The 23,508-nt window shown below is 37.6% G+C and overlaps 1 protein-coding gene across 1 annotated transcript; it reads right to left on the minus strand.

Annotated features, from left to right (window-relative positions):
• Positions 1-237: 237 nt before the first annotated feature.
• LOC104115183 (WAT1-related protein At1g25270-like) lies at positions 238-6,428 on the minus strand. The gene is made up of 7 exons (XM_018777324.2): positions 6,347-6,428; positions 5,346-5,408; positions 4,277-4,393; positions 2,200-2,455; positions 1,912-2,070; positions 765-916; positions 238-622 (listed from the first exon to the last, which is right to left on the minus strand). The coding sequence occupies exons 1-7, from the start codon at positions 6,412-6,414 to the stop codon at positions 499-501; spliced, it is 939 nt and encodes a 312-aa protein (XP_018632840.1). The 5' UTR covers positions 6,415-6,428; the 3' UTR covers positions 238-498.
• Positions 6,429-23,508: the final 17,080 nt, after the last annotated feature.

Here is a 23,508-nt window from a genome sequence, read left to right on the forward strand (position 1 = left end):
TAAAAGTTGGAATAGAAAGGAAAACCCCAACTTTAAAAAAAGGTGAAAAGCATCAAAATCAAATTACAGAAAGCACTTGCAAGCTTAAAAGATTTTAGATCTTCAATACTAACCCTTCACTCGTTGGGTATGGTGGGGTTGTCTCGAGCTTTTCTTTCACTTATTATGTTAAGTCTTAGAGACTTCATAGACAAGAGAAAACTTCAAAAGTTTAGATTTAAATTGTGAAAGCTCTGATATAATGGAAAAACTTATAACCCATTACAAAAATACTACGATGAAATAAGAGATGATTATATTTTAACTCATATATTCACTATTTTTGGGCCGTGGTACTTTAGCTGCATTTATGCATATACACTTACACCTTCTCTGTATCCTTATCAAAATATAATTTTAAGACTTAACCTTAGAAGATGACATCCCAATAAAAAAAAGTTTATGACTTTGATGCATTGATCTTGCTACGTTGCAGTCTTTAGATGCTTATCTCAACAATTAGATTCCTTCAACATTATGTGTGGCTTCTTCGTTGCTTGATTGATTTAATGCCTTCCGCTCTTTTTCTTTCCCCCACAACACAAGATATAATCCCGCTATTATCAAACCACCACCTATGACACTGTAGATAATAAGTAGATCCAAGAATCCTATGTCAGAATTTATGTTAATTTATCACTGAAATTTGTTAAACTATTTTACATTTTTTACTCAATTAGGAGGTTAACGTAATTACAACAAAACATAAGAATAATCCGTTATACCTTCCAACATATACTGCCTCGTCAAGCAACATTGCACTTGCTAGTGCTACAAAAATAAGTGTCATAGGATTGAAAATTGATACAAACAAAGGACCCCTTTTTTGGGAGCACCACGTCATGAGAATAACAACAATCCCAGACCCTAAAACTCCCTACCATAACAAAAAGATTATTAGCATAATACGAATATATGGAAGCTAATGCAGTATTTGCTATTACATACAATTACTTACATAATATAAACCGACAAGGGTTGTGGTGTATATATGTAGATATCTTTTTATACCCTTAATTAAAAGTTTTGAGTTCAAGCTCTATGTATGAAAAAATTCTAGCCGGGGGCGTTTTTCCTTAATGGGTCTTACACGATACGAATCCAAATTAGTCAATCCCCAATGCAAATTTCAAACAGAAGGAAAATTTAAAATTACTTATTGTAAGTTTTTATGATCTAACTATTAACAATTAGATTTCATAGAAATGGCAAGAAATTTAGGTGCAGTAGTTTATTCATTTTATTTGTTAAATAATATTAGAAGCATGCTATTTTTAATGATCACTCTTTTGAAAACACATTAATATCCAAATAATATACATTATAATAAAAGAGTATCTACACTAGAATAAGAATTAGTTGAATAATAGTATTAGCTCAATTTGTCGTAGTATACGGGCTTCCTATTTGGGCACAATTGTAGAAGTGATTTTTAAAAAACATACATGTACATTTATACCGATGACTTAATATTTTTTGGAGAAGATCATTCAATACTATATGAAAAGCATTTAAAACTAAAAGAAAGGAGTAAAGTTTTACCATATCTTTCAAAGATCAATATGATAATTGCATATATAAAATTTTACCTAACTAGTAAAATCCTCAAGCTCCTCTAAATACGTTTTCTTGGGATTTTTTCTTTTACTAGAGTGGTATCAGAGCTCTATTATGAACCTTACACATATAATAGTTTCCTATCATTGTAAGAAATATTTTACACTATCAATAATCTGAAAATATCTGCAAGTAAGCCTCCTTAGAATATGAAATTTATAATCTTGAAAATAATATCGATTACCCGATAGTAACTTGATTGTGCAAAAATATTTTATACTAACGATATATATACCTTAAACTTTATTTTCTTACCATATAAAGAACGATGAAAAGCCTTATGGACCAGCCAAGCTTCCATTGATTACTTTCATGATCAAAACATAATGCAAATATAGTCGACTGAATTGCTCCCATAAGGCTCATCCAAGCAGCACTTGAGTAATGACATGGGTAGTCATTACCTATCTTTTCCTATAAAAAATAAAAGACGAACTTAATTTTTGGCTAAATTTGGTTGTGTAGGCATAAGAAGTAAGTTGCATTCTGTTATTAATTATATTGAAGACGAAAGATGAAAAATAAATTTTGAATTTTTTTTACCAGTAATACTGTCCAGAGTGCATAACAGAAACTCGATCTCAATGCAAGTATTATACCCAAGGAGAAGTTGTTGCCAGATTGTAACTTTTCATGTGATCCAGTTGTAGTTGTATGATGCAAAAAATGAATTTTAAAAGACCACATTGGAAGTTGTCGACCTTTGTAAAATGTCATTACCATGGCTCCTGTGACACATATAATTGTTCCAAGGGACTTTGCTTTGCCACTTACTTTATGCAATGACAATTTCTCCGATCTATGAAAATCAATTTGAAGAAAGTGAGGTTGATGTATACATAACACATGAAAAAAATATGCAAGTGGACGATAATATTTTTTTGGGGGGTTAGGGAGGGGGGGGGAGGGTTTATATATTTATAAATTATTAGAGAATGAACCAAAATAGTTGTTTACCCCATTGCATAAACTAAAACTAGCAAGCAGATATATATATATAATATAAACATCTAATTCATTTGATTCCGCAAGGCGGGCTAATCGTACACGATGACACAAATTATTAGTAGCCTCCTACGTAACATATGCGAGTCGGGAGCATTAGCAGGAGAAGTCATAAGCCCTTCAATCTACTCCTCAAAGCAAGAATAGATGATCACTTTCTTAATAATTCAAATAGATAGTTCTGCTCTCATCAAGGGAAGCTTTTCACTAAATAAGAAGCTTATTGGCTCGCCACATGTATAATTCATATATAATATATGTATATTCGTGTATGTATAATTTATGTATATAATCCATGTTTTGACTGTGACTCTCTTCTCAAACAAAGTTGATAGATTTTTCACTTTCTCGGTCAAAAAGAAAACAGGGTTCATCACCTGCCCATTTCATTTGACTGAATATTTTTTTGCAGTATTGATAAATGATTAGTGTCATGTATTATCTTCATGTTTAATTTATTAAACAAATCACCCAGTTTGTTCAAAGAAACTAGACAATTAATTGACGGATAAATCAAGTCCTAAAGGGGAATTAGCAACTTGAAGAAATATAATTTTCAATTACCAACTTGAAAAAGTTTTAATGGATACATCTTGATGACAAAATAAAATCCTAACCACCATAGCTTGAATTTAATTTTTTAAGTTGTTGATGGTAAACTGCGTATATAACATGCAAAGAATTAAAATAATAATTTGATCATTTATCGGTCTTGCCGCTAGAAAAAAATTAGAGGTGTATTTGTAACAGTAATTTGAAGAAGTCAGGTTGATGGATACATATCATGAATATAATATGCAAATGGACTAAATATTTAAGGCTCGTATAACACTTTAGAAAAATTACGATAAAATACGGAAGAAATGCTAGCCAGGTATATAAGAGAAGCTAAATCATAACTGCAATGACAAGCTTCAAACCCGCGCATATCTCGTCTAAAAACGGACAATTTTACCAATGAATTTGACTAATTATAATTTTTATAAATGTGTATTAAAAATCTATAAATAAGTTCATTTAATTAGACTTTTTTTCTCTGGCGTTGCTTCTGGCGAGAGGCAGATTTATAGCCTATTTTACGGGCACGTGAACTCATGGTCTCTCCGTCAAATTAGATATTTTATGGACATATTTTCTAGAATTGATCTAATATTGTCTTCTGACACCCATGCTCCAAAGAACCTAAATTGTGCACTTGGTTAAGTGCTGAGTAAAATACCCGGAGGAGTAGGATCAATTCTCACGGAATACTTTTTTTCTCTTTTCTTTAGTAGTGCACCCATGTTATAAAAATCCGAGATACGCCTTTGCTTCTGGCATCTAGTGTTTCTTGGAGATTAGAGATAACATAATCACTTATTATGTAATAAGATTATATTTCCTCTAATATTTCATTATTTTATGATAACATTTCACAGCATTCTTGAGTTTAAGATTACACTCAGCATCACAATTCATAACCTTCATAATGTTGTCAACTTTATTATTAGCGAATAATATTAAAGTTACAAGTAAATGATGTGTCACAAAAAATATACGAAATTCACGTTTTTGTTTTTTGTTGCTGCAAAATGTCTCGTTTTTATATATGGATAATATTACGCAATGATCATACCTGAAGAGTATGGCGATAACGATTGTCATGGCTGGTACAAGATTATCAATTGCCGATACAAATACAGGAGATGTCAATTCAATACTTGCGTAAAACAGATTACAGAAGAGTGATCCCCTGTTATATAATTATAAAAAAAATTGTTTAATTCGACGATGTAAATTATAACAAACTCATTATAAATAACAATACATCCAATTATTGGTTGTTCTTGCCTCATCCCTTCATTTATTACAACATTAATAATGTATTGGTATGTTAAACTAAATCTACATTTCTCATTGTTACAAAAAGAATTATTGCAATTTATATCGTACCATTCTTTGAGTATATATACATTTTTTTGACACCTAGCATCAGAAAGTGCAACTACAAAATTCAGAAAACAAATCTTTTTGAAGGATGCATATTGTTTATAAAGCTTCACCTTTTCCTTTTAAATACACAATTAGTATAAAAAAATCATTTAAAGGATATTTACATGTAAGTCTTCAAAATGTGAAATTTATAATCATGAAAACGAGGCACATTATCTACTATAACAAATAAATAAGACATGATAGTATAAAAATTTCTTTACATTAACGGTGTATATAACTTAGACTCTTACAAAATTATCGAGTTTGACACAATAGGTTAGGCATAATAGACTCATCTTCTCTTGTAGTTTACTAAAATGCAGATATCTAGCTACCTTCTTATTATGAGATTACAACTCCCTAAGTTTTCTAGAATTTATTTTATTTAATTACTCACTCCGTTCCATTTGTATGACATTATTTTCTCATTGATCCGTTTAAAAAAAGAATGACATTTTATTACATTTGCAAATAATAAGCTTTAAGCTTTTCATTTTACGCTTAATGAAAAGTTTCAATAGCGACATAAATATTGTGACATATATACACGTCTTATAACCACACAAATGTTACGACATGTTTAATTAAGACCGTAAGTTTTTTAAAAAATCTTTCTTTCTTAAATTTCATGCCGAGTCAAATTATCCCGTACAAAAATATTTATACAGTAATTTCAGTTGAAACTCAAAATCAAGAGAGAGAGTACTCACCCTAGTAAACCTGAGATAAATGCTTGTAGCAAGAAAGCCCAGGTTATGTTCGGTCTTCTTCTCCTATTTTAGAAACCAAAAACTAGTCAGACGAGATATTCGTAGAAAATTATTGAAATAATTATGAATTCATTTTGTCCCCAAGAGAAAAAAAGGGACTCAATATATTTGAAAATTTATAATGAATTAACAAGTTTTATGTCGACTGCCAGCCTACTGTAACCTTTCTTCTTTATCTATGTTTGGGACCGGCAATATGAGCAATCTCACACCGACAAAGTTCAAAAAGAAAAAAGGATAGTCGTACATATTATATATATATATATCATTAACACAAAATCTCTACTAGTTAAACCGAAGTTAAATAAACATGGAATATATGCTTATATTAATGAAGAACGCGCATTTCTGACGGACATTCCGTCACTTCAGAAATTGATTCTTCAGTAAGAAATTTCCGACAAAAAATCAGTCGAAATTATTATCGACGAAAATTTTCGAATTTCATCAGAAATTAGAGTGTTTTTAGTATTGAGTAATTACCACTCAACCACAAGGGCAACGGGGCCAAAAAAAAGCTGCAGAGAAAATCCAGCGATATGCGACCATTATTCTGACTGACATTCCATCTTCTGTAGCCACTTTCGACAATAAAATGTTGCCTCCCAATAGCAAGGCAACAACAACCATGGCTATTATATGGTTTGTCCTTTGAAGGAAATTACTCATTTCCTGTGTAGTACTCCCTTCGTCTCGGTTTATATGACACTATTTGATTCGATATGATATTTACGAAAGGAGATTCTCCCTATGTCCCAATTTATATGGCGATGTTTTACTTAACTCAGGGGTTTAAGAAAAAAAGAAAGACTTTTAAATTAGCGGTCTAAAACAAATCTTAGATATTTATGTAGCTAAAGTAGAAATCTAAAGATGAATTATTTTTAAATAAAGAAAAGTGATATTTTTTTTGGGACCGACTAAAAAGAAAGAATACTTACAAAATGAGACGGAGGAAATAGTTGTTTAAGCAAGAGGAATATACTAGAATAGAGGGAAGAAAGAACATTGCTAGAAAGATAATGTTTCTCGACTAACTTGATGCAAATGACTAGTACAAAGATACCTATTTATAGCTGAAAAAAAGAATGGATATAATCCTTTAAGTACATTTTAATGAAACTTAAAAAATTAAAATTTTATGTATCTTTAGTTGCTAGTCAATTCAAACATTGATTTCAAGCATGCTTTTATAAAACTATAAAGAATGGTCAAAATTATTTACCACTAGATGAACACCAATTTAAAATGCTTGTGATGACATATTAACAGGAATCCTTCGTTGAAATCTACTAGAATATAGGCATATGACAACAGTGCCAAAACCGTTGCAATAGGTAGAAATACCGTTGCAATATCTATACTTTTTTCACTGGCCGATCTATTGCATCGGTTATTTAATCAAATTGAACGGTTCAAAAGCACTGCTATATTATTTTGTGCAACGATGTACCCTTCTATTTGGATGTAAATAATTATTTACCATATAATGAATCATAATAAATGCACTGAAATTTATGTAAACCACGAAGGAAACTATTGATTAACAAAATCATAATTCAAAATATTCGATTAGTTTTTATTCATATATAACGAAAAATATATAGTATTATTTGACAATTCAAGGATTAGCATGAATAAATTTGCAATAAGTTCATAAAAATATAATCATAAAATATTTGAGCATCTAACAACGATCAAACAATACTGTTATGTAAGGTCTTCACTGCTTTTGTCTATCCTTTGTTATTTGCTTCACCTACAAAAGCCGATAAATAAATGAATCGGCAAAAGTTTCACAAAATAATATATTCGTTACATTTTATCTACTAGTTTTTGGGCGTGCGTTTTGAGTGTGTACCCGTTGTCACTAAGTACACTTAAAAACACATAAATAGTAATAAATAATATATTTGAGTTATAAAATAAAAAATTAAAGCAAAACGATAACAACTCAATCTCTCTATCTGAATAGTTGTGCCCCCATATATGCTTTGAACCTTTGTACACGTTGGAATTGTTGAGTTGAGACTCGAGGATAGATTCCGACACTTAATTATTGGAATTTAAAATTTGCATCACAAATTTCTGGTACCTGATGCGTCGCAATTGCGAGCACTAGGCCGCAATCGCAGAATGTGGAGCTGGGCATGTTTCGCGATAGCGGGGAGGGACTCCGCTTACCCTTCGCGAACAGAGGCTGATCTAATATTCAAATTGTGATGATCCGAAATGTTATTTTTAAATTTAATATTTATTTATGTGTTTTGAAACTTCGAATAGCACCATTTAGCATTCCTTGTGTAACGACTCGGCCGGTTATTTTGAAAGTTGTAGCCTTGTTCCCCCATTTACTGCTCATTCTGTACTTTATAGCTGTTATGTGACTTTTCGGGGTAGTCAGTTCGGGTCCGGTGAGATTTTGAAATGAATTGAGACACTTAGTCTCCAAGATGAAAACTTAAGTTGAAAAGGTTGACCTATGTATAAACGACCCCGTAATAGAGTTTCGATGATTCCAATATCTCTGTATGGTGATTTTGGACTTAGAAGAGTGTCCGGATTGTTAATCGGAAGCCCGTAGTTAAATTAAGCTAGAAATGGCTAAAATAGAAATTTAAGTTTGGAAGTTTGACCGAGGAGTTAACTTTTTGATATCGGGGTTGGAATCTAGTTCTGAAAATTTGAATAGGTCCGTTATGTCATTTATGACTTGTGCGCAAAATTTGAGGTCAACCGGACTTGATTTGATAGGTTTTAGCATCGAATGTAGGAGTTGGAATTTCTTAATTTCATTAGACTTGAATTGGGGTATGATTCGTATTTTTAGCGTTGTTTGATGTGATTTTAGGCTTCGACTAAGATCGTATGATGTTTTAGGACTTGTTGGTGTACTTGGTTGAGGTCCCGGGAGCCTTGGGTGAGTTTCGGATGGTTAACAAATCAATTTTTGAATTTGGTGTTTTGCTGAGGTTTTCTGGTGCATAGGTCTGGTTTTCTTCTACGCGACCGCGTAAGAAGGTCTGCGATCGCGTAGGGTTAAGTGGGCAGTGGAGATTTGTACTCTACGCGATCACGTGTAGGGAACTGCGATCGCGTGTAGGGAACCACGATCACGTATCTTAAGGAAACTGAGCATCGCGAACGCGTGGGCTAGGTCGCGTTCGCGAAGAGGAAAGGAGGAAGAAGCTGGGCCACACGCCTAATGCTTCGCGATCGCGTGAATAAGTCTGTTTAACCTTCGACTGATTGATACGCATGCGGTGGTATAAGGTCTGAGAGTTGAAACACATGCGGTGAGATAAGGGTGGCTTGATACGCGTAGCTAGTAGGGGAACTACTAGAAGTCATGCGGTATGATAAGGGTGGCTAAAACACGGGATGCTATTTCGGGAAAAATGATTTCTTTAAAATTAAATGTGAAGGCTCCCGCGGTGATATAAGAAAATGAAATATTGTGAATTTATTTATGATTTGGGACTACGAGGCGGTACCTCGGGAGTGCCCTTGTTGATATTTCGTTATGGCTGTATTTGCCTTTGGTTATTTTGTGTTTTCCTTAAAGTTGTAAATTTCTGTTTTCCTTCTGCGAGGTATTATTTGCCCTTATTCTGTGTAGTTAAATTGTGACATACTACTTACTTGATTCATTCCCATTGTCATTTTATTATTATTGTATTGTTAAAATTTTCACCTTGTCTTTTATTATTTCCAGTAGGGCCTGACCTGACCTCGTCACTACTCTACGAGATTAGGCTTGGCACTTACTGGGTACCGCTGTGGCATACTCATACTACGCTTTTGTACATCTTTTTGTGTAGATCCAGGTACTTCCTATCATACCAGACATCATTAACTAGACGTACGCGAAGACTTTAAAGTATATCTGTCAACGTCCGTAGACCTCGGAGTCCCCTTCAATCCTTATTATGTTATTTTCCTTATTCTCTTTGAACTTTGATGTATAGAGACACTTAGAATAAATTCGTAGAATCTTGTGACTTATTTCTACCGAGTTTTGGGAGTTGTAATTATTTGAATTGCAGTTTTATTTATTTTAGATTTACATTTAGTTATTCCACAAATTATTAGGCTTACCTAGTCTTAGAGACTAGGTGCCATCACGATATTCTACAGAGGAAATTTGGGGTCAAGATACCTCGACTTGCGTGCGCAATGTGTATATATTTCCGGAAAGCTTTTATGTGAAATAAATTGATAAAAATGTTAAATAATGCTTTAAAACTTAACTGAGTTGACTTCGATCAATTTCTTCAGTAAATAGATCCAGATTTGTGTTTTGATGGTCCCGGTAGGTCTGTATCGTGATTTGGGACCTGGGCATATTCCCGAAATTTAATTTGGAGGTCTCTAGCTTGAGTTATCGCCATTTATTGAAAATTGAAAGTTTGAAAGCTTAAATAATCCAAAATTTGACTGTGAATTTGACTTTATAGATATCAAATTCAGATTGAAATTTCAAGAGTTGGAATAGCACCGTTATGTCATTTATGACTTGTGTGCCAAATTTGAAATCATTCCGGATTCATTTAATACGTTTCGGCGCGGGTTTTGTAAAGTGAAAAGTTTGAAACTCATAAGTCCGGATCGAGCCGTGAATTATAATTTCCACGTTATTTGACGTGATTTTAGACCCCGAGTAAGTTCATATTATGTTACGGGGCTTGTTGGAATATTTAGACGAAGTCCCGAGGGGCTCGAGTAAGTTTCAGATGAGTTTCAGACCATTTTTGTTCATGAACACATGTCTAGTCCTGGTACGCCGCACTTGCGCAATTTTGGACGCATGTGCGTGGCCGATTCTGCGGCGATGGCACTGGCCATATCCTGGACACTTTTGGGGTGCATTTCACACAAGAGCGATGTTGCTTCTGTGGCTGAGAGACCGCAAATGCGATTGTCTCGCTTCTGCGGCTTCCTTCGCGCTTCTGCGCAGTCGCTTCTGAGACGTGAAGGTTCAGAAATGTGGTCCTCTGCTTGGCTGCCCTATTCCGCAAATGTGAGCTTTGTCTCGTAGATGCGAACTCGTAGATGCGGAAATTTTGTCCGCAGTTGCGAAAATGCTGGACAAAATACATAAAAATCAGTTGTTAGCTAGTTTTACTCATTTTTGAGTTTTTAGTCTCGTATTAGGCAATTTCAAATTGATGTTTTACGACTTTGACTTGGGTAAGTGTTCTATATCCGAAAGTGATTATATTTCGTAAATCCATGTTTATATTCATCATTTATTTCGGGTTTATATAGAAGAAATTAGTTTTTTTTTGTAAAACTTTCCAAAAATAAAACTTTAGGATTTGAAAGACAATCCAATGTCGGAATTATATAATTTTAGTATGGTTGAACTCGTAACGGAACAGGTGTTCGTATTCCGTAATTTTTCGTCGGATTCCTAAAAGTGAGCCCCATGTTGACTTTTGGTTGAAAATGACTTAAATTATGTCTCTTTTGAATTATGACTAATTTCTAAAGCTCCAATTGAATTGTTGGCCGATAATTTGATAGGTTTAATTGGTTTGGAGGCTAATTCGAAAGGAAAGGCTGTGGTTGAGTGATCACTTGAAATTTGCTAAATAAGGTAAGTGTCGTGGTTAACCTTGACTTGAGTGAGTAAGACTTGTTTGTCTATTTTCTACTTGATTTAATGTGCGGGTACAACGTATATGTGATGTGGCAAGTACTTGTGAGTTGTGGTTGTGTCAAAGCATGCAGGTGGAATTTGTTAATTGTGAATAATTTCCTATTTAATTAAGATATTCATGCTTAAGTTTATTATTATTTATTTGATCATTATTCATGAATTGCTAGTTTAATTATTGTTGAATATTGTGGAAGAGTGTAAAAGTATGAAGGGTGATTTCATATCATTTATATTATCATTGTCATGGTGAGAAAGAGTGTAAAAGCACGAAGGGTGATGCCATGCAAGTCTCACATTATTATTTATTGATTTATGAAGTGAGGAAGAGAGTTAAAGCACGAAGGGTAATGTCGTGCCATTTAAATTATTTATTCATCATACTGTGGCAAGAAAGAGAGTTTAAGCACGAAAGGTGATGACGTGCCATTCATATTATTTATTCATCATTTTATGGTCAGGATGAGAGTAAAAGCATGAAGGGTGGTGCTGTGCCATTTTCTTATTATCAACTACTTATTTTATTGTTGATGAATTAATTGGCTTCTACGTGACCCTTCTCCTATTGAAATTTTTATATCATTCCCCTTCGCATGTTCCCTCCCAAATTTGTAAATTGTTAATTATTGTGTTCATTGTTACTTCGTATTTGTATATACTTGTACATGTTGTTTACGTATGTGTCTTGTTATAGCCTAGTCACCACTTTGTTGAGGTTAGACTCGTCACTTACGAAGTACATGGGGTCGGTTGTACTCATACTACACTTAGCACTTCTTGTGCAGATTTTACAGTTGGTCCCAACGACATACCATAGACTTGCTCGGATTCAACTACCTAGAAGATACTTGAGGTATAACTGCACAACACTCGCAGTTCTGAAGTCCCCTTCTACCTTATCTTAGTTGTGTATTATCTTTCAAACAACTTGAATTTTATCCTGACCTTTATTTGTATTATTCTAGGTGCTCGTGCACTTATGACACCAGATTTGGGGATGTATTTTGATGATTCGGTTGCTATGGTTTTCCGCACTTTATTTCCGTAACCGACTTCCATTTAATTTTATTTGTTTAAAAATTGTTAAGATTATTCTAACGTTGGCTTGCCTAGCAAGTGAAATATTAGGCTCCAACACAGTCCCGAAGGTGGGAATTTCGGGCCGTGATAAGTTAGTATCAGAGCACTAGGTTACTTAGGTCTTTCGAGTCATGAGCAAGCTTAGTAGAGTCTGAAGGATCAGTACGGAGACGTCTGTACTTATCTTCCGGAGGCTATGGAGTTTAGGAATAATATCACTTCTTTCTTATTATTTCATGCGATTTTATTCTATCAACGATAATTGAACCATTCTATTCTTATTTTCTCACAGATGATGAGAACATGTACTACATCTACCGCCGGATCAGAGCCAAAGCCCCTACTGGCAACTATGACTAGGGGTAGGGGCCGAGGTTGCGCTAAAGGCTGAGGTAGAGGAAGAGGTAGAGCTCAGTCTAGAGATCGAGCAACAACACCTATTGTAGAACCTCAGGTGGATTTGGAAGCGGAGATTCCAACTCAAACTGTACCTGTTGGAGTGGTTCAGGTCCCGTAAGGCTTCATAGCTATTCTAGTACTTTAGGACGCTCTAGTCCGTTTGGTGAGCCTAATGGAGGGTGTGGCCCAGAATGGTACATTTCAAGTGATACCAGCCGTCTCACAGGCTGGGGGAAGAGCACAGAATCTCACTACTCCCGCTCCAGAGCAGATGGCTCCCTAGAATCAGGCTCCAGCAGTCCCACCAATTGGGGTAGTTCAGCCAGTTATTGCGGCACATGCTGGTAATAGGCCCACCATGTCTTCTGAGGCCTTATTGAGATTCGACAAGTTTACTAATCTCTTTCCAGTTCACTTCAGTGGTACACCTTTTGAGGACCCACATGATTATCTTGACCGTTTCCATGAGGTGTTGCGGAACATAGGAATAGTTGAAAGCAACGGGGTTGATTTTGTTGTATTTCAGATGACGGGTTCCGCTAAGAGGTGATGGAGAGATTATGTGTTGAGCAGACCAGCTGGGTCGCATGCACTTACTTGGGAGTAGTTCTCAGAGCTATTTCTAGAGAATATTCTCCCTATCACACTGAGAGTGGATTACCGCAGGCAGTTTGAGCGCCTCCCACAAGGCAGTATGACTGTTACTTAGTACGAGACCCATTTTGTGGATCTAGACCATCATGCTCTCCTTTAACTTCCTATCGAGAGAGAGAGGGTGAGGAGGTCTATTGATGGACTCACTCACCCTATCAGGCTTCAGATGTACAAGGAAATCGAGGGTGAGATTTCCTTTGAGGCGGCTGTTAATGTTGCTAGGAGGATCGATATCATTGTTGCACATGAGCGAGGGCATGGGTCTGATAAGAGGCCTCGCCATTTTGGTGGATTCAGTGGAACCGCGTCTAGAGGCAGGGGTAATTTTAGTAGGGGCCATCCTCTCATACTGTTTCATTCAGCGCTCCAGGCATCCCATAATGTTTCGGGTGGCCGCGACCCTCATATGTCTCATTCCGACCAGCTAGTCTACAGTGCACCACAAGCTCTTATTAGTGCACTTCCGCTCCAGATTTTTCATAGTGGTTACTCATGTCGACAGCGTTAATAGTCACAACAGTCGAGGTCCTGTTATATTTGTGGTGATCCGAGGCACATTGCAATATTTTTCTCTCGGGCACCAGGCAACTCACAGTAGCAGGGTTCTCGTGCCATGGTCCCGAAATCAGTTGCTTCACCGCCCGCTCATCCATCTAGAGGTAAGGGTCAGGCAACCAGAGGTGGAGGTCAGGTTATTAGAGATGGAGGCCAGCCAGTTAGAAGCTGTCCCAGAGATGTAGCTTCGAGTGGTGGGGCCCAGCCCCTATTTTATGCTTTTCCAGCTAGGCCTGAGGCCGAGTCATCCGATGTTGTGATCACAGGTATTGTACCAGTTTTCCATAGAAATGCCCCAGTTCTATTTGATCTAGGATCTACTTATTCCTATGTGTCCTCCTATTTTTCTTCATATCTGGTTGTGCCTCGTGATTCTCTGAGTGCTTCTGTGTGTGTGTCCACGCCGGTGGGAGATTCTGTTGCGGTAGATCATGTCTGTCATTCGTGTGTGGTTACTATTGAGAGTCTTGAGACTAGCGTAGATCTTCTACTTCTTGATATGGTAGATTTTGATGTCATCTTGGGTATGGATTGACTGTCACTTTATCATGATATATTGGATTGTTAGGCCAAAATGGTGACCTTAGCCATGCTGGGGTTGCCTCAATTAGAGTGGAAAGATATTCCTCGCAATTCTACCAGCCGGGTTATCTCTTTTGTGAAGGCTCGACATATGGTCGAGAAGGGCTGTCTAGCTTATGTGGTGCATATTAGAGTTTCTAGTGCGGATATTCCTTCTATGGGTTCCGTCGCAGTTGTCCGTGAGTTTCCAGATGTATTTCCTAAAGATTTTCCGAAGATACCGTCTGACATAGATATTGATTTCTGTATTGATTTGGCTCCGGAAACCCATCCCATTTCTATTCCACCATACCGTATAGCCCCGCCGGAGCTAAAGGAATTAAAGGAGCAGTTACAAGACTCGCTTGATCAGGGATTCATTAGACCTAGCATCTCACCCTGGGGTGCACCTGCGTTATTTGTAAAGAAAAAAGATGGTTGAATGCGGATGTGTATATATATCGGCAGTTAAACAAGGCTACTATCAAGAATAAGTATCCGTTGCCAAGAATTGATGACTTATTCGATCAGCTTCAGGGTGCCAAGGTATTTTCAAAGATCGATTTGAGGCATGGTTACCATCAGTTAAAAATTAGGGTATCTGATGTTCCTAAGACAACTTTTCGGACTCGGTATGGGCATTATAAATTCCTAGTGATGTCATTTGGGCTAACAAATGCCCCAGCAGCATTTATGGATTTGATGAATCGGGTATTCAAGCCCTATTTGGATTCTTTTGTTGTTGTATTCATTGATGATATCTTGATTAACTCCAGCAGTCGAGAGAAGCTTGAGCAACTTCTTCGGATTGAGCTTCAGACTTTGAAGAATAATCAGTTATATGCCAAAATTTTAAAATTCGAATTTTGGTTAGACTCAGTTGCTTTTTTGGGGCATGTTGTATCGGTAAAAGGCATAAAAATGGATCCTAAGAAGATTGAGACAGTTCAGAATTGGCCTAGACCTACTTCAACTATAGATATCTGGAGTTTCCTAGGTTTGGCAGGTTATTATCGCCGGTTTGTGGAGGGGTTTTCATCTATAGTATCTCCATTGACAAAATTAACCAGAAGGGTGCCCCATTCAGATGGTCAGACGAGTGTGAGTTGAGCTTTCGGAAGCTCAAGACTGCTTTGACTACGACGCAAGTCTTAGATTTTCCCACAAGTTCAGGATCTTATACGGTGTATTGTGATGCATCTCGCATTGGGCTTGATGCAGTATTAATGCAAGATGGAAGAGTGATTGCATATGCGTCACGGAAGTTGAAGGTTCAAGTTAACATGTTCCTGACTTAGAATTAGCAGGCATTGTTCATGCACTGATGATTTGGAGGCACTACGTCTCGTGTGAGATATTCACTGATCATCGTAGTCTACAGTATCTGTGCAAACAAAAAGATCTCAATTTGAGACAGAGAAGATAGTTGGAGCTATTGAAAGACTATGATATCACTATTTTGTATCATCCCGAAAAGGCTAATGTGGTGGCCGATGCTTTGAGTAGAAAAGTTGTGAGTGTGGATAGCCTTGCGTACATTCCGGTTGGTGAGAGGCTGTTAGATGCAGATGTTCAGACTTTGGCCAATCAATTTGTGAAGTTAGATATTTCAAAGTCCAGTCGGGTTCTAGCTTTCACAGTCGCTCGGTCTTCCTTGTGTGAGCGTATCAGAGAGCGACAATATGATGATCCTCATTTACTTGTCCTTAAGGATACAGTGTGACACGGTGGTGCCAAACAAGTTGCTGTGGGGGATGATGGAGTTTTGCGGATGCAAGGTCGTATCTGTGTGCCTAATGTCGATGGGCTTTGTGAATTAATTCTGGAAGAGGCCCACAGTTCCCGGTATTCTATTCATCCTGGTGCCGCCAAAATGTATCAAGATTTGCGGCAACATTATTGGTGGAGGAGAATGAAGAAGGATATAGTTGCATATGTAGCCCAGTGTTTAAATTGTCAGCAAGTCAAGTTTAAGCATCAGAGACCTGGTGGTTTTGCTTCAGAAGTTAGAAATTCTAGAGTGAAAGTGGGAGCATATCACTATGTATTTTATTGTTGGTCTTCCACGGACTCAGAGAACGTTCGATGCAGTATGGTTCATTGTGGACAGGTTAAGCAAGTCAGCATATTTCATTGCAATAGCAGTTACCTATTATTCAGAGTGGTTAGTTGAGATTTACATCCGTGAGATTTTCTGCCTTTACGGTGTGCCCGTGTCTATCATTTTTGATCGAGGTACGCAGTTCATCTCGCACTTCTGGAGGGTTGTATATCATGAGTTAGGCATGCGGGTTGAGTTGAGTACAATATTTCATTTTCAGATGGACTGACAGTCTGAGCGCACTATTCAAATATTGGAAGATATGCTTCACGCTTGGTTTTTGGATTTCGAAGGTTCTTGGGATCGATTCTTGCAGCTTGTAGAGTTTTTCTATAATAATAGCTACCAGTCAAGCATTCAGATGGCTCCATATGAAGCATTATACGGGAGACGATATCGTTTTCTAGTTGGCTGGTTTGAACCGAGAGATGCTCAGTTGTTGGGTACAGATTTGGTACAGAATGTCTTGAATAAGGTCAAGATTATTTAGGATCGATTTCGCACAACTCAGTCTAGGCAAAAGAGTTATGCCGACCTTAAAATTCGTGATGTTGCATTCATGGTTGGAGAAAGAGTATTGCTCCGGGTTTTACCTATGAAGTGTGTAATGAGGTTTGGAAAGAAGGGCAAGTTGAGACCTAGGTATATCGGACCCTTTGAAATTCTTGAAAGGGTGGGCGAAGTAGCCCATGCTTGCACTACCACCTAGTTTGTCAGCAGTTCATCCGGTGTTCCATGTTTCTATGCTCCGAAAATATTATGGTGATCCGTCCAATGTGTTAGATTTCAGCTCAGTCTAGTTGGACAAGGATTTGACTTATGAAGAGGAGCCAGTTGTTATTCTAGCCCTCCGACAGTTAAGGTATAAGTGTTATCCATCAGTTTGAGTACAATGGAGAGGTCAACCAGTTGAAGCATCTACCTGGGAGTCCGATCGGACATGCAGAGTAGATATCCACACCTTTTTACCAGCCTATGTACTTTGTTTTAATTTCATTCGAGCACGGACGTTTGTTTTAGAGGTGGAGAATGTGATTACCCGAAAGGTCATCTTTAAATTTAATATTCATTTCTATGTTTTGAGATCTCGAATAGTACCATTTAGCATTCCTCGACTTGCGTGTGTAGTCTGTATATGTTTTCGGAAAGCTTTTATGTGAAAAATATTGATAAAAATGAGAAATAATGTTTTGAAACGCAACTGAGTTGACTTTGGTCAACATTTTTAGCAAACAGACCTAGATCGATCTTTTGACGGTCCTTGTGGGTCCGTATCATGATTTGGGACTTAGGCGTATGCCCAGAATTTAATTTGGAGGTCCCTAACTTGAATTATCGCTATTTATTAAAAATTGGAAGTTTGGAAGCTTAAAGATTTCAAAGTTTGACCGTGAATTTGACTTAATCGATATCAGACTCGGATTGATATTCCGAGAGTTGGAATAACTCTGTTATGTCATTTATGACTTATGCGCCAAATTTAAAATCATTTCGGATTCATTTAATATATTTCAGCGCGAGTTTTGTAAAGTGAAAAGTTTGAAACTCATAAGTTTAAATAGAGGTGTAAATTAAAGTTTCGATGTTATTTGACATAATTTGAGACCCCGAGTAAGTCCGTATTATATTACGGGGCTTGTTGGAATATTTGTACGAGGTCCCGAGGGGCTCGGGTGAATTTCAGACGAGTTTCAGACCATTTTTGTTAAAGAACACATGTTTGGTTCGGGTGCGTCGCACCTACTCAAGTTTGGCCGCAGGTGCAGGGCTGCTTATGCGGAATGTTTGCCACTTCTGCGGTGCATTTCAAGTAGGAGCGATGTCTCTTCTGCGGCTGATAGACCGCAAATGCGGAGGTCTCGCTTCTGCGGCTTCCTTCGCGCTTCTGTGACGTGAAGGTCCGCAAATGCAGTCCTCTGCTTGGATGATCTGTTCCGCAAATGCGAGTTTTGTCTCGCAAATTCAAACTCGCAGATACGTAAATTTAGTCCACATATGCGAAAATGCTGGACATAATACATAAAAATCAGGTGTTAGCCATTTTATTCATTTTTGAGTTTTTAGTTTCGGATTTGGGCGACTGCAAAGGAATTTTTCACGACTTCGACTTTGGTAAGTATTCTACATCTGAAAATGATTATATTTGAAGTTGGTCCCAAGGCCCATGATTGCGATCTAAAATCCGCGATAGCGAAAACTTGCTCAAGCCTAGGCTTTGCGAACACGAAGAATAGTCTGTGACCGTGAGCCTCTATGTGTTGGACTATTTGGTAAACATTTGCATTTCTCTCTACTTTTGGACTTCGTAAGTAAGTTATAGTCTACAGGAACCAGAGTTTTGGATTGGGTTTTCACAATGTTTGAATTGGGGTAAGTGTTCTTATCATTACCTTGAGTTTATATGATGATTTTACTTGAAAATTAGTCATTAAAATATGAAATTTAATGGTGGAAATTCGCTACTTTAAGTGTAAGTCATAGAAAGACTAAATTAAGGATTTGAAGGACTAAATGGACTCCAATTAGAAATTTAAACATAGATTTGGTTGGTGGGCTTATGGATAACCCGAATTTGAATTTTGTTTCGAGGTTTGAAATCTTAAATTAAAAGATTGAGGCCAATGGCTTAGTTCGGTGGCATAGGTATGAATTTTTATAAGCAGTGTCAATATTTTAAAAAGTGAACAAATGAATAAATTACTGTAATGACAAGCGATGTAATGGCCCGGTGTGATCGCCAAGTGCACCTGTCTCAGGTTATGCACAGTCAGTGCAGAAGTGTAGCGTGAGTACATAAACAACGTGTACCCAGTAAGTATCAAGTCTAATCTCGATGAAGAAGTCGACTTCGACACTTACAATTGATCAATAATATTCAGATAACAATCTTAAATAAACTAAGGTTGTGTAGATAAATTCAAATTTCCTCAATAAGCAGGAGCAATAATTCTTTCACAATTTAATAATTTTCAAATAAGTCATTTCCTTTAAAAGTTGTAACCTTACGAGACACAACAAAATATCAATGACACCAAGTATTATTATTAAGCATGATTTATGTCGAGGTCGTACGGCCCGATCCAGAATGACGTGTACACTGCCGAGGGACGTGCAGCACAATCCATATATGCATCTATATACTCCTGAGGCGTTCGGTCCGCTCCACAAGAAGTGAAAGATACTTTATAAGCATTTGCCTTAAACGTTTTTAATGATTAATACACAAAATAAAACAAATTTCATTAACGACCTTTCACAATTTCCTCTAGCAAATTCTAATATAATTTTAGGCACTTTAATTAACAAGTAGGGTGCCAACATTTCAAGTAGTTCATGATATAGGTCCTAAAACTATCGGGACATAAGAATAATTAGTAGTTACGCACGGACTCTCGTCACCTCGTACGTTCGTAGCCCCCACAATTAGAAGCAAACATTAATTTAAATTACCTATGAGGTAAGTTCCCTTTTATAAGGTTAGAAAAGAGACTTACCTCGTCTCAAAGCCCACTTTCCGATTAAAATTTCATTCTAAAGCCCCAACTCGGTGCCGATCAATCTGAAACTAGTCAAATATTATATAATTTAATCAATACATTCTCAAAAAATCGCAATTTAACTATTAGATTAATTACCAAACCCAAATTGGAAGAATTCCTAAATTTCATCTCGGGCCCACGTGCCCGAATTCCGAAAATATTTTAAGGAAATCGTTGCCCATAACCTTAAGAACTCAAGTATACAATTTTTATACTATTCCATAACCATTTTCGTGGTTAAAATCTCATTTTTATCATTATCCTGGTATTCATCTAAACCTTTAATTTTCATAATTTATATGTTAAAATCTACCCATAATCTATGTATTTATATAACAATAAGTGGAATTAACTTACCCCCAAGTTTCTAGGTGAACACCCCTCTCAAGCAGCTCCAACAATTGCAAGAATGAAGAAAATGGGCTAAAAATGGCTAATTCCCATTCTTTTTAAAACATTCTGCCCAGCAGGTTTTTCGCACCTGTGATCTATGGGCCGGACCTGTGGTACTGCTTCTGCAGACATGGGTGCGCTTCTGTGGACATTCCCAAACCCATCGGGGGTCGCTTCTGTGGACGGGATTCCACTTCTGCGGAAGGAGAATAGCATAGGCGGCTTCCTCGCATCTGCAGACCTTCCATCGCTGAAGCGAGGCCGCTTCTGTGCATGCCATTCCGATTCTGCGGACCACTAGCTAACTCCCACAAGACGCTTCTGTGGGACAAATTTCTCACCTGCAAGCTCGCACCTGCAGCTCAAGGCTTGCAGGTCCGGGCACACCAGAACTGGTGCACCATCAGCCTTTTTAAGTCTAATTTCCATCCGTGCATCGCCTGGATTGCACCTGAGGGCCCCGGGGCCCTGTCCAAACATACCAATAAGTTTGAAACCATAAAACAAACTCGCTCGAGTCCTCAGAATTCACAAAACAACATCAAAACTAAGAGTCACAAACCAAACCAAATCGAATCAACTTATGAACTTCAAGATCTTCCATCTTACTTCGAACGCACCAAAATATAGTTAAATTACTCGGAATGATACCAAATTTTGTGTGCAAGTCTTAAATCACCATACAGAACTATTCTTAGACTCGAAATCCCAAATGGACCTCTACAACACCAAAACCTACTCCAAACAAAATTTAAAGAACTTTACAACTTTCAAATTGCCAACTATCAGTATTAAGAGCCGGAAGGATCCCGGGTCATCAAAAATTCGATCCGAACATACACCCAGGTCCAAAATCATCATACAAACCAATTGGAACCATAAAATCCCGATTCAAAGTTGTCCCTATTTGCCAAACTTTAGGAACCTAGTATTCCGATTTCAATCCGAACCCTTCCAAATCCCGAACCGACCATCCCCACAAGTTATAAAATAGTACAAGCACATACGGTGAGTCTTATTTAGGGGAACAAGGTTCTAGAAAGCAAAATGATTGGTCGGGTCGTTACATTCTCCACCTCTCAAACAAACGTTCATCCTCGAACGAGTTTAGAATCATACCTGCAGTACTGAATAAGTGTGGATATCTGCTCCGCTTGCCTTCCTCTGTCTCCCAAGTCACCTCCCCGACTGGTTTCCCCCTCCACTGAACCTTTACTTCAGAAATCATCTTGGACCTCAACTGGCGAACTTGTCTATCAACAATGGAAACTGGATCCTCCTCATAACCGAGTCTCTCATCTAACTGAACTGTGATGAAGTCTAACATATGCGACAGGTCGTCATGATACCTCCGGATCATAGATACATGGAAAACAAGATGAACTCCCGATAGACTGGAAGGCAAAGCAAGCTCGTAAGCAACCTCCCCAACTCTTCTTAACACCTCGAATGGAATTATAAACCTTGGGCTCAACTTGCCCTTTTTCTGAACCTCTTGATTCCTTGCATAGGCAAGATCTTCAAGAGGACCTTCTCGCCTACTATAACTGATAAATCACGCGCCTTCTGGTCCACGTAACTCTTCTGTCTGGACTGTGCTGTGTGAAGTCATTCCTGAATCAAATTTACCTTTTCCAAGGCATCCTTTACCAAATCAGTACCATATAATTTAGCCTCTCCGGGCTCAAACCATCCGACGGGCGAATGACATTGCCGACCATTTAAGGCCTCAAATGGAACCATCTCGATGCTGGACTGGTAACTGTTATTATAAGTAAACTCGACCAAAGGCAAGAACGATCCCAATGCCCTCCGAAGTCAATCGCACATGCCCTGAGCATATCCTCCAAGATTTAAACTGTCCGCTCCGACTGCCCGTCGGTCTGCTGATGAAAAGTTGTGCTGAGCTCTACACGAGTCCCCAACCCACTCTGTAATGCTCTCCAGAAATGCAAAGTAAACTGGGGGCCTATATCTGATATAATGGAAACAGGTACACCATGCAACCGAACAATCTCCTGAATATGAATCTGGGCCAACCTCTCTGAGATGTACGTGGTCACTACCAGAATGAAGTGTGCGAACGTGGTCAGGCCGTTATCAATGACCTAAACTGCATCGAACTTCCAAAATGTCCGCGGCAACCCAACTACGATGTCCATAGTTATGCGCTCCCATTTCCACTCAGGTATAGTCATCTGTTGGAGTAGGTTACCTGGCCTTTGATGCTCACACTTAACATGCTTACGATTTAAACACCTCACAACATACTCCACTGTGTCCTTTTTCATCCACCTCTACCAATAATGCTGCCTCAAGTCACGATACATTCGTAGCACCTGGATGAATAAAATACCGAGAGTTGTGTGCCTCCACTAGTATCTTCGCTATCAAGCCATCAATTTTAGGAACACATAGGCGACCCTGAAGTCGCAGAACACCATCATCATCGATAGTAACCTCCTTAGCACCACCCTGTAGCACCGTTCCTCTAAGAACCGACAAGTTGACCAATTTCTCTTATAAGCCGTGATGGCGCCCAACGTTACTACTATGCAAGCCATAAAGTGAATTTGACAAATTTCTCTTCTTTTAAGATCCAAGTAAAAAAAAAATTCCTTAATTAAAAGATTTAAGAAATAACAAGCTTAAACAAATAAAGCGAAAGCAGCTGAGTGCAATCATAACCATAATAATCTTCTGAAACAACAAGTCTACTGGTGTGTGGCAAGACCTGGTGTCACAAGTATATGAGCACTAATAGATTACACAAAAAACTCTAGATACTGTATGAAATAGAAATAGACATAAATGAATATAAAAGAGAGACACTAGGTGTTGCGGAACGGCTTAGGAGTGCAACTCACCACTAGGCCTCCGGGTAACGGGGATGCGCACCGGTGTGATCCCCAAGTGCACCTGCCTCGGATCGTACATAAGCATAATTAGTAGCTACGCACAGACTCTTGTCACCTCGTACATATGTAGCTCTCACAATTAGAAGAAAATATTAATTTAAATCGCCTATGGGGTAAATTCCCTCTTACAAGGTTAGACAAGAGACTTACCTCATCTCAAAGCCCACTTTTACGGTCAAAATTTTGTTCTAAAGCCCCAATTCGGTTCCATCAATCCGAAACTAGTCAAATATTATATAATTTA

Source organism: Nicotiana tomentosiformis, chromosome 1 (assembly GCF_000390325.3).
Source record: "Nicotiana tomentosiformis chromosome 1, ASM39032v3, whole genome shotgun sequence".
NCBI classification, from domain to species: Eukaryota; Viridiplantae; Streptophyta; class Magnoliopsida; order Solanales; family Solanaceae; genus Nicotiana; species Nicotiana tomentosiformis.